Source organism: Borostomias antarcticus, assembly GCF_949987555.1.
Source record: "Borostomias antarcticus genome assembly, chromosome: 2".
Lineage (NCBI taxonomy): Eukaryota > Metazoa > Chordata > Actinopteri > Stomiiformes > Stomiidae > Borostomias > Borostomias antarcticus.
The window spans coordinates 41,017,361-41,029,720 of NC_140235.1; the positions used below are offsets into that span (position 1 = coordinate 41,017,361).

At 50.9% G+C, this 12,360-nt stretch overlaps 1 protein-coding gene across 1 annotated transcript; it reads left to right on the forward strand.

Moving 5' to 3' along the window:
• Nucleotides 1–2,216: 2,216 nt before the first annotated feature.
• Nucleotides 2,217–12,000, forward strand: rnf224 (ring finger protein 224; the record flags this gene model as incomplete). Its single annotated transcript, XM_084455661.1, has 4 exons — nt 2,217–2,231; nt 2,697–2,820; nt 10,281–10,543; nt 11,686–12,000. 4 exons carry the CDS (start codon nt 2,217–2,219, stop codon nt 11,998–12,000), a joined length of 717 nt encoding a protein of 238 aa, XP_084311787.1.
• Nucleotides 12,001–12,360: the final 360 nt, after the last annotated feature.

Consider the following 12,360-nt stretch of genomic DNA (forward strand, 5'->3'; position numbering starts at 1 on the left):
AGACAGGTTGGTCGTTGCCACACCCTCCCGAGGTTTCGGCCTGGCTTGAGGGGCGTGGTTTGAAGCCTCAACACACACACACACACACACAGGCAGAGCGCAAACTCACTTCAGGTGTGTGCAACAACCTCAGCCCTCACTAGCAACTGCCTCTCTCTGACACGGACACTTCCAGATCATTCCTTCACACAGGATTTACCTCAGCTACTCGACTGTCTGTCCCCCAGAGGAGAGGACATGTGAATTCCACCAGCTGAACGGTGAGTAACCAGAGCTGGTTTGTTGTGAGGCCCTCGCTGCCATGATTGTGGGGCAGGTTTCCCCGGCCGGACCTCGGCTGAATCCTGGAAGGACACAGTATCCATGAAGGAAAACCTTCCAGCGAAAAGTCAACTTGACAATCGTGTGATTATGTTTTGATTGATTTGAAGTGAAGTAGGACAAGTAGAGTCCTGATTTCACGCCTGAACTAAGCTTATATAAGAGTCAAGGATAGATCTCTTGAAGTATCCGTTCAATGTATTGTTTATAAGCTTCTCTCTGTCAGAGGGATTTCTGGAACATCCATATGCAGCACGCAATTAATTAATCAATCAATCAATTAATTAATTAACCTTCATTCTCTGGAAAAAGCCTGTCTGTGTCTTGTAAGCCCATATGGGCCGGGCACCAGAAATGCTGCAGGACACTTAAATAAACATCAATCAGTCAATCAATAAATCAATAAATCAATCTGTTTTCACAGGAACATCTAGGGAGGCGAGATCGAGTCACCAGAGTGTTCAGTGACTCAACACAGCTTCATGTTCATCTTCACCTCAGACTCCACAACCAGGGTTGGAGTTGTGGGACTCAGAAGAGCGACGCCCCTAATCTGACCCGTTCCCCGTCCCGTTCCCCCTCCCCACGTTCCCCCCCCGACGCCCGTTCCCCCCCCCCCCGACGTTCCCCCGACGCTCGTCACCATGAACGTGTCGCTGGACAACCCCTACGGTGACGTGATCATCCCCCGCGCCAAGCTGCGGACCGCCGACGACGGCAGCACCGTCGTCGTCAACCCCATGGCCGCCGGCGCCTACACCTTGGAGGCGGAGTCTAAGGACAGCCAATCACAGAGCCCCCCCGACTACAACGGGCAGAAGTCCTACACGCTGAAGGAGGACACGGAGGAGGTGGGGCGCTGCCGGGCGTGCTGCCTGCGCTGCCGACGACAGAAGTGACCCCGCGACCCCGCGACCCCTCCGCCTTCCGCCAGGGCCCTGTCTGAACACTCAAGGGCTTCCTTCCTTCCTTCCTTCCTTCCTTCCTTCCTTCCTTCCTTCCTTCCTTCCTTCCTTCCTTCCTTCCTTCCTTCCTTCCCTCCTACGTACCTTCCTTCCTTTCTTTCTTCCTTCCTTCCTTTCTTCCTTTAGGTCACCTCTGATCTAACACAATTGGATGGGTTAAAGCATAATGGTCGTCTGCATATCTGCTACCAATCCAGCCGTGTCAGATCAGTGTTCTATCAGAGGAAGGGAGGAGGCCTTGTCAGAACCAGAACCAGAACCAGGAAACACCTTGTCAGAACCAGAACCAGGACCAGGAAACACCTTGTCAGAACCAGAACCAGGAAACACCTTGTCAGAACCAGAACCAGGAAACACCTTGTCAGAACCAGAACCAGAACCAGGAAACACCTTGTCAGACCCTAGAACCAGGAAACAGCTGGTCAGAACCAGACCCAGGATCTGGAAACAACTCAGTCGACGCAAAGCCTCTTGGGTAGCCGAAAACTGAGAGAGGAGGCGGACTCTGCCTGAACATCTGTTGCCAAATTAACTCCCCCTAACGTCACGTTCTTCTGTGGTTCTGGACAGGTTGGCCAGTGGAACCACTGAGAGAACCTCAACTCAACTGGGAACATGACTCTTCCCATCATGGACTCCCTCTAACAGACTGAGACATTACATAACCTCTTATTCTAATATAAGTTTGTTTCCTGTCCTGTCAACACAACAGTACTATATATAGCAACTTATTATTTTTGTGTTCTATTTATACCCGAGTGCCTTTATATCTGAAATAGTGTTCCCCTTGTCAGAGCTTGTGTTAAGAAAAGGTGTGATTGACCCACATTTGGGTGGAAATGATGCATCTGTCAGCTTCTAATGCGTAGAACAGGATGAGTTGAGCTCCTGACGTCTGTGGAACATGGATCTGGAGAACGTCTGTGGAACATGGAGCTGGAGAACGTGTGTTCTGTTGGTTATTCAGATAAATCACATCACGAGAGTTGACGTTCCGCCGTCGGAGAAAGCAGATCCAGCTGAAACTGGAATGAGGTGTTGCTCAGAGTCTGAGTCGGTTTCTGTGTGTCATACCGATCGCCAGGCTCGACCGCACCCGCGATCGTTAGGCCACGCCCCCTGGTCGCCAGGCCACGCCCCCGACGCTATCCCAGCAGCCTCTGTCCGGCCCGGCCCGCTCCGCTCCACTGGCCAGACTGACTGATGAGACTCACAATGATGCCTTTGTCAGACCGGGCCCACAAAACCGGGCCAAGGGTTGTGTGTGTGTGTGTGTGTGTGTGTGTGTGCGCGCGTGTGTGTGTGCGTGTGTGTGTGTGTGTGTGTGTGGGGGGGGGTAGACAGCCCCTCACTGTTCCTTGTGGCCAAACAGAATGAAAACGTGAGTTCCTCTCACTGTTTGATATGCAGGTCCTGGTTCAGCCCGTGTCCGTATTTAGTCCGGTTCTGCAGGAGAACGTGTTCCTCTCCGAGGGTGTTTGCAGCGTACGGGGGGGAACTCCTGGAGGAGGTTGTCCCGGGGACATGTTTCAAGGTGGGACGTTAAGACTCAGACAAACTAAACTGGGTGAGCACTGTGGGATTGTGGGTAGACGGTACCCAACCCTGCATCTCTCTCACTTTAGGACCCAGAGTTAAAACCAAACTGCAAAATAATGTATTGTAACACCAAATGGAAATGTTTTTTAGGATAAAGTTGATATTGAAATAAAAATGAATCTTTTAATGATTGACTTGATTTGGTGTGCCATAAACCGTGATATGGAGTTGAGTGTTTTAACTGTGTTAATTGTTTATGATCAGATCTTCAGGGTTGCGTCGGTTAGGCCTGGTTGTGTTGTGGTCTATTTTAAGTCCAGTTTCCGGCCTGTGACGAAGTGAACAGCCAGTCGCTCCGCCGTGACGACTTTAGCGACAGAACCGGTTTGGGAGAAGCTGCGTCGGAGAGGGCGAGGTTCCACCCGGAGCTCCGACCTGCTCCTCCAGCCCCTCTGCCCCCCTGGTCTGGTCCCGAGTACCCCCCCCCTGCCCCGCCCGACCCGAGAACCCCCCCCGCCCCCTACTCTGCTCAGGACAGAGGGAAGCCATGGGTCACACCCGGGTCAAACACTTCACTTACATTTTTGTCCAGCACCTCACCCTGTACAATCTCACCAATCTGGAATAAAGCCCCAAAACTAACTAACTAACCCTTTATGTATTTCTGGTGCAGTTGCTGTATTTGACCCAGCAGGGTGCCTTGAGCGGGTGAATGAGTTCGGGAGGAGGGTTAGTGGGAACAGATGGTGTCTGTGTGTCTGCAGCTTCTCCCAGCTGATAACATCTCTGACCCGGTCTGCTTGAAAGACTCCCAAGTGGGTGAAAACGATCGAGTTCCACCAATTATGATGATTATGTTCCACATCCAGACCCATCGGGGATGCTTACACAGTGCATACCCAAACACACAACTACCTACTGGCCAAATCTCTCTGTATCTCTTAAACAAAGCGTGGGAAGATGATGCGTCACTTCAAACTGTCAACTCAGTTTCAGTCCGTTGGGAGGAAGTCGATGGTGAACGTACGAGAGAGGAACAGGTTTGAGAGCATTGCTCAGGCGCCTTGAGTCATAGACAGTTAATGTGGTTCCAACATGGTTCCGCATTCCTGTGGAGGTTCTGATTCCTCAGGCGTGAGGGGAGGACGGGGAACGTATGGATGAGTCCGTCTCTCTCTCTCTCTCTCTCTCTCTCTCTCTCTCTCTCTGTGGTGAGAACAGACTAGTGTTTGCAGTGACGGGCAGGAAGGGCTTGGAGGCTGAGTTTCCCCTGAGACACTGACTGGTAGAACAGGCCTTACCTGCCTCAGGTAACGCGCCCCTAGCACAACAAGCCAAGTCCCTCTCTCCGCTGGCCAACAGTGTGTGTGTGTGTGTGTGTGTGTGTGTGTGTGTGTGTGTGTGTGTGTGTGTGTGTGTGGGAGGGGTGAGGGTGGTATCCATGGAAACGCCTGTGCACATTAAAGGACCATACTGGTCTAAATATGATGTAATCTCCTAAAACTAGTCACCCAACGTTTATCACATTACCTCAATCCATTTTCCGAAGTAAAGCTCACGCTAAAAGATATTTGCTTTTTCACATTTTACTTACATTTCAAAAGTTGAACGTGATGGTGTCAAAACGTATTTATTGTTCCCTTGTTGCGCTGACAAACTCTGTTAGTTTCAAATCATTTTCAGTAGTTATTATTTTGTTTTAACCCTCTTTGCACAGCCTACGCCAACAGTCTGTCTTCTTCCTGTTTACATGGCAGCCGTTGCTAGGAATGCTGGGTAGAGAATCTAACGTAGGTGGATTAGAGAATACAGCGCAGGAGTTCAACGAATTCAAACAAAAATAATATAAAATAAAAACTACTGAAAATCATTTGAAACTAATTGCGGCCAGTTTGTCAGCGCAACGAGGGAACAATTTAAAAATAGGTTTTGAAGCCATCACGTTCAACTTCTGAAATGTACGCCTAAGTAAAACGCGAAAATGCTAATATATTTTAAAGTGACCTGTGCTTTGGAAAATGGATTGCGGTAATGTGATATATGTTAGGTGACTAGTTTGAGGAGATGAAATCATATTGAGACCGTACGGTCCTCATATTAGACTGGTATGGTCCTTTAAGCTTTCTCAAAGGACAAAAGGTTAAACGTTTGTCAAGAAAAAAACGTGCGCGTGCATGTGTGTGTGTGTGTGTGTGTGAGAGAGAGAGAGAGAGAACGGGGGAGGGAGAGAGAGAGAACGGGGGAGGGAGAGAGAGAACGGGGGAGGGAGAGATGGATGGTAACAGACAGACAGAGAGGAAGGGGGGAGGGAGGAGAGTGAAATACAGAGAGAATAATAAAAACCCTAAACAGAGTGAGTGTTCGTTCCGCCCACAGACGCTAAATATAACCAGAACACAACAGCAGCGTCCACAACAATACTGAACACTTCAACTCAACACCCACACACCCAGACAACACACAGCTCCACAACAATACTGAACACAACAACTCAACACCCACACACCCAGACAACACACAGCTCCTCAACAATACTGAACACTTCAACTCAACACCCACACACCCAGACAACAAGCAGCTCCACAACAATACTGAACACTACAACTCAACACCCACACACCCAGACAACACACAGCTCCACAACAATACTGAACACTTCAACTCAACACCCACACACCCAGACAACACACAGCTCCACAACAATACTGAACACTACAACTCAACACCCACACACCCAGACAACACACAGCTCCTCAACAATACTGAACACTACAACTCAACACCCACACACCCAGACAACACACAGCTCCTCAACAATACTGAACACTACAACTCAACACCCACACACCCAGACAACACACAGCTCCACAACAATACTGAACACTTTAACTCAACACCCACACACGACAAAGAGTATGCCAGGCAGTCATTTATCACAACAGATTGTGTGTGTGTGTGTGTGTGTGTGTGTGTGTGTGTGTGTGTGTGTGTGTGTGTGTGTATGTGTGTGCGTGTATATGTGCCTATGTCTGTTTTGGTGTATGTGTGTGCCTGTGTCTGTTTCAGTGTGTGTGTGTGCATGTGTTTGCGTGTGTTTGTGTGTGTGTGTGTGTGTGTGTGTGTGTGTGTATGTGTGTGTGCATGTACGCATGTGTGGTTGTGTGTCTACGTGTGCATGTGTGTGTGTGTGCATGTATGTGTGTGTGTACGTGTTCATGTGTGTGTGTGTGTGTGTGTGTGTGTACACTGGTGACACTCAAATTTTGTGGCAGTCCTGGAGTTGACGTCAGGAATGACATTTGAATAGACGCCCCACCCTGATGGGCACAGAGGACGAGAGACACGCCCGTCCTCATCCAGCCTGTCATGGCCGCCCGCGCGCCCGAGAGGACTGACCGACCACATTCCAGCATCGCTAGCACACCGAGAATGTGTGTGTGGTCGTTCCTCAGGTGGGGGGTGTGTGTGTGTCATGTGTTTCACTAGAGGGTGAATGGTAGATGGAAAGAGGTGTGGATGTGACCAGGAACGGGTTGTTTAAACAAGACTTAACTGAGCACACATAGGAGGGGGGGGGGGCTACGGGGAGGGGGGGGGGGTTCTCCTAGCTAGGACAATAGAAGCTTTATCATGCGCCAAAAATACATAACATTACAGTCATTTAGCAGACGCTTTTATCCAAAGTGATTTACAATAATTGCATTGAACTATAATTGCATTAAACGTAGGTAGTCAGAGTAGTACACAGACACAGCTCGGTTCCTGTCAGAAAGGATGAGGACCCGAACGATTTCTCCTCTCCCCGCGTCCGCTAACGGATCACTACCGCCCCAGTCTGTCCCCCTACCCCACCCCAGTCTGTCCCCCTACCGCCCCAGTCTGTCCCCCTACCCCACCCCAGTCTGTCCCCCTACCCCACCCCAAGAGGGTGGAAGGACTAGTTCGATGACCTTTGACCTGGTGGGAAGTAAAACCACAAACATGTCTCAGAGAGAGCAGGAAGACAGGAGAGTCTCTCTGTTTGAGTCTCTCTGTTTGTGTCTCTGTTTGTGTCTCTGTTTGTCTCTTTGTTTGTGTCTCTCTTTTGACTCTGTTTGAGTCTCTCTGTTTGAGTCTCTGTTTGTCTCTCTCTCTGTGTTAGATCAGAATAATCTCTTCCACTCATCGTAGCACTTTAAAAATGCAAATCATCCTCTGTTGAAAAGGCGGCTGGTTTAGTGAGAACAGGCATGAACGTCCCAGTTTAGACCCTGTTCTCTGCTGCCACCTAGTGGCGGCAATAACACAGCACACCCTCGGTGGCGTGTTCTCTGCACGACGGTTTTCCTGTCAGAGATGTGGTCAAAGTACTGTATGTATGACGAAAGAGACCATAGCCCCTGACCACACCCAGGGTCATAACTCTGACCTAACACTCTCCTTTAAAGGTGCACTATGCAGTTTGTGATTTCCTGTGAGACTGGGGGACATTTTTTGAAAGATTTTGAAAAATGCAACCAACAGAATCCCCGCCCCTCCAGGCCTCCCTCATAAGCCCCTCCTCCAAACTGGGGGGTAACCAATGACTCGCTAGGCAGGTAGGTACAGTAGGTTGACAGGCAGGTAAACCATCCAATCATCTCAAAATGATAGGATTTACTTATTACAGTCCTGTGACTTCCACAGATTACGGATTTATTTCATTTTAATGTCAGAACACTTTATTTATTGATTGCTGTCGGGATGTGAGGAGAATTGCAAAAAATATATCGCTCAAAGTGCTTCTGAGCCAAACCGCATATTGCACCTTAACCTTTGGTCTAGCCCTAGGGTTGAGGTCCTGGTAACCCAGCCAGTAGGAGGGTTGAGGTCCTGATAACCCAGCCAGTAGGAGGGTTGAGTTCCTGATAACCCGGCCAGTATGGAGGGTTGAGGTCCTGGTAACCCGGCCAGTAGGAGGGTTGAGGTCCTGGTAACCCGGCCAGTAGGAGGATTGAGGTCCTGGTAACCCGGCCAGTAGGAGGGTTGAGTTCCTGGTAACCCAGCCAGTAGGAGGGTTGAGGTCCTGGTAACCCAGCCAGTAGGAGGGTTGAGTTCCTGGTAACCCAGCCAGTAGGAGGGTTGAGTTCCTGGTAACCCGGCCAGTAGGAGGATTGAGGTCCTGGTAACCCGGCCAGTAGGAGGGTTGAGTTCCTGGTAACCCAGCCAGTAGGAGGGTTGAGGTCCTGGTAACCCAGCCAGTAGGAGGGTTGAGTTCCTGGTAACCCAGCCAGTAGGAGGGTTGAGTTCCTGGTAACCCAGCCAGTAGGAGGGTTGAGGTCCTGGTAACCCGGCCAGTAGGAGGGTTGAGTTCCTGGTAACCCAGCCAGTAGGAGGATTGAGGTCCTGGTAACCCAGCCAGTAGGAGGGTTGAGGTCCTGGTAACCCAGCCAGTAGGAGAATTGAGGTCCTGGTAACCCGGCCAGTAGGAGGGTTGACGTCCTGGTAACCCGTGTTCAGACTCTCGAGCCCCCAGTGCTGACGACCCCCCCGGCCTCCTCGGCCCAGTGAGCGGTCGTCCGTGGCAGATAGGTGGAGGTGTATGGAGGGTGTCGGCTTACCGCCGGTCTATTGTCGCCTCCGTAAGGCGATCCCTCCCCTGATCCCTCCACACAGGAACGTGAGCCTGGATCCCTTTCCCCCGATCGGACGCGCCGGAGAGGAGGCAGGAGGGTGAGGAAGAGGCCAGAGACAGCCCACTGGGTTAGCACTGGAAGTGTGTGTGTGTGTGTGTGTGTGTGTGTGTGTGTGTGTGTGTGTGTGTGTGTGTGTGTGCTCTACAGTATGTCTTGTGTGTGTATAGCAGAATAACCTCTCTCCCCCTCTCTGTCCCTCCAGCCTGTTTAATATGTAACTCTCTCCATTCACAAGCTCTGAGCCTCAGGGGTCACAGGGACGGGCAGCATGAAATATTAAAGAGAGAGAGAGAGAGAGAGGGGGAGAGAGAGAGAGAGAGAGAGAGAGAGAGAGAGAGAGAGAGAGAGAAAGAGGGAGAGAGAGAGACAGAGAGAGGGGGACAGAGAGAGAGAGAGACAGAGGGGGGGGAGAGAGACAGAGAGAGAGAGAGAGGGGAGGGGGGAGAGAGAGAGAGAGAGAGAGAGAGAGAGAGAGAGAGAGAGGGGAGGAGGGGGGGAGAGAGTGAGAGACAGAGAGAGAGAGAGAGAGAGGCGGCACATTGTCCGTCCTCCATTAGAGCGGTGAGTCAGTGGAGGATCGGCAGCAACAGGTCACAACTTCAGGGAAACTCAACACTGAAAACAGACTGGGATGTGTGATCGTTTTCTCTCTCTCTCTCTCTCTCTCTCTCTCTCCCTCTCTCTCTCTCTCTCTCTCTCTCTCTCTCTCGTGGGATCGTCCGTACACCGTCCAGAGCAGGGGACGTGCTGTCTGTGGTCATGCCCGACCGCCCCGGGGTTGAACTGGGCATAATGAGACCGGAGCTGCCTGAGGACTGGACCCAGAGATGGACGCTGCTGTGAGGACAGAGGCTCTGATCAACCAGACTCCGCTGGCTTTGGACGACTAATACGGAGGTACTCAAAAGGTTTTCTAAGCCTTGTTTATCTATTAATTCATATGCAAGGATGTTAAACTGTCCTAAATAATATATTTTCTGAAGTCAGTTCACCATCTTTTAGGATGATGGTTCTATGGTTACAGACTGTAAATAGGATACATTTCATAACACTGAAGCACCCATAGACACAAGACAGGCTTATATGGCTCAATAACCGGAAGATAACTCCATCAATACGTCTTGAATGAAACATTATCACTATCAGACGCAGCAGACAGATCATATATTTAGACGTCTAGACTTCTCAGTCCCTGATTAGTAAATAGATCTATCGCTCTCTCTGCTCACCTGATCACATCACTTCCTGTTCTTACGCCCTGACATTCAGGGGGTCACATGAGATTGTTGTGATATCTCTAATCTTGACATGACATCCATGATTGATCAGTGTTAAGAAGTGCTCCGTGAATGGGTTCTCTCTGTGAATGTGTTCTCTGTGAATGGGTTCTCTCTGTGAATGTGTTCTCTGTGAATGTGTTCTCTCTGTGAATGGGTTCTCTCTGTGAATGGGTTCTCTCTGTGAATGGGTTATCTCTGTGAATGGGTTTTGTCTGTGAATGGGTTCTCTCTGTGAATGGGTTCTCTCTGTGAATGGGTTCTGTCTGTGAATGAGTTCTCTCGGTGAATGGGTTCTCACTGTGAATGGGTTCTGTCTGTGAATGGGTTCTCCCTGTGAATGGGTTCTCTGTGAATGGGTTCTCCCTGTGAATGGGTTCTCTGTGAATGGGTTCTCTCTGTGAATGGGTTCTCTCTATGAAGGATGGATGAGGAGGAGGAGGCCCCAGTCCCGGCGACGCCCGAGGCCCCAACCTCATCCCCAGACCCTCCCCCACACCCCACTACCCCACACCCCACCTCAGAGACCACACCCCCTCCCCCAGAGTCCCCACACCCCGCCCCAAACCCGTACCCCGCCCCGGCCCCCAACCCTGAAGCGCCACGCCCGGCCTCGCCAGCGGGGGGCGCTGCCGGGTCCAAGCCGTCGAGGGACAGCCGTAAGCTGGACTGCATCATCTGCTACTGCGCCTTCAACCTGGGCGAGAGGCTGCCTCGCAGGCTGTACTGTGGACACACCTTCTGCCAGGCATGTCTGCGCCGGCTGGACACCATCCTCAACGAGCAGGTGGGTCTGCCCGTCCAGATGCCCGACAGGGAGAGAGGACCAGCCAGGGAACAGGAAACAGGCTGGATCTCAGGAATCTCCTTGATTTCTTGCATCTCAATAGTCCCTCCTTGATTCCTTGCATCCTAGCCTCCTTGAATCCTTCACTAAATGTAAGGAGGAGTATAATAGACTCTTTTCCTAGCAGCCATTTTGTCATAGCAGGGTAATTGATAACATTAATTAAGGTCCTGTTCTATTTAATGTGTCACAGCCATTCCAGTGAGCAAGCATGCACAATATCAGGGCCCTGGTGCACCGAAATGGAACGGGGCCATGATGTTATTAATTTAATTACAGCTGTGTTTACCCTGCAACATGTCAAAATGGCTGCTGGGAAAATGGTCTATTAAGGGTCCTATCGTCTCCTCTGATCTTTCTGCTTTGAGAAGGAGGGGGTGGGGATAGTAGGGTTAGTTAGGTTAGGGTTAGGTTAGGGTTAGGTTAGGGTTAGTTAGGTTAGGTTAGGGTTAGTTAGGTCAGGTTAGGGTTAGGTTAGGGTTAGTTAGGTTAGGGTTAGTTTAGGGTTAGTTAGGTCAGGTTAGGTTAGGTTAGGGTAAGTTAGGTTAGGGTTAGTTTAGGGTTAGTTAGGTCAGGTTAGGGTTAGTTTAGGGTTAGTTAGGTTAGGGATAGTAGACAGAGGAATGGGAAGTCAGAGAAAGACAGCTGAGAGGTTTTTCTTGTTCTTAACCTATTCCCAGTACCAGGACATATATGGTCAGACTCTAGGAGTAGAGAGAAGACCAGGTGCAAACAGGAAAAGACAACTAGGCACTGATGCATGGATGTATAAGGGCGTAAGACTGAACTATGTATAGAATCAGGCCACACCATGACTATAAAGATGAAACAAACTCAATGCCATGTTGTCCGATCAGAGTTCACTGAATCTATGGTGTATCTGGCGACTGACCCAGGATCTGTCTGCTGTTGGACTCAATAAATCTGTCTGATCTACAATTCTGTTCCGTCAAACTACTTCCTCTCAGCATTGACTCTTCAATACCAAACCTCCATCATTTATCAATCTATCACACCGATCTGAAGAGATGTATTTTTTGTTGGTGCCCAACCGTGCCCTCTCCTCTCTCTCTCCCCAGCAGATGTGGATTCCCTGTCCGCAGTGCCGTCAGAACACGCCCCTGCCACGCGGGGGCGCCACCGCGCTGGACCTGGACCTGGCCGCCTTCCTGGGGGTGAAGGCGGACCTGGACGGCCAGCACCAGCGCGGGGGTCCGCGGGGGCAGGGGGGCGCGGAGGCCTCCAGGCTGGAGCACAAGCACTCGTCGTTGTTGAAGCAGTCGGTGATGGAGCAGCCGCCCGGGTCCACCTGGGCCCACGGAGGCCTGGCCGAGCCTCGCTTCCACCGCAGCCCCTGCTGCCAACGCTGCCTCTTCTGCTGCTGGTGGTGCTGCTAGCGCTGCCTGCTAGGTGGTCTGCTAGCGCTGCCTGCTAGGTGGTCTGCTAGCGCTGCCGGCTAGGTGGTCTGCTAGACTCTGCTGCTGCCTCCTAGACTCTGGTACTGCCTGCTAGGTGGTCTCCTAGACGGCTGCTGCCTCCTTGGTTGTCTCCTAGATTCTGGTGCTGCCTGCTAGGTGGTCTCCTAGACTGCTGCTGCCTGCTAGGTGGTCTGCTAAACTGCCTGTTAGGCAGCCCTTTGTTGACTGTCTAGGAGCTCAACCGTATCCTCCCATATTCATTCATACTGCAGGTGAGACAGCAGAGTCACTGACCTTCACTGACCTTCACTGACCTTCCCTGACCTCTACAAACAAACA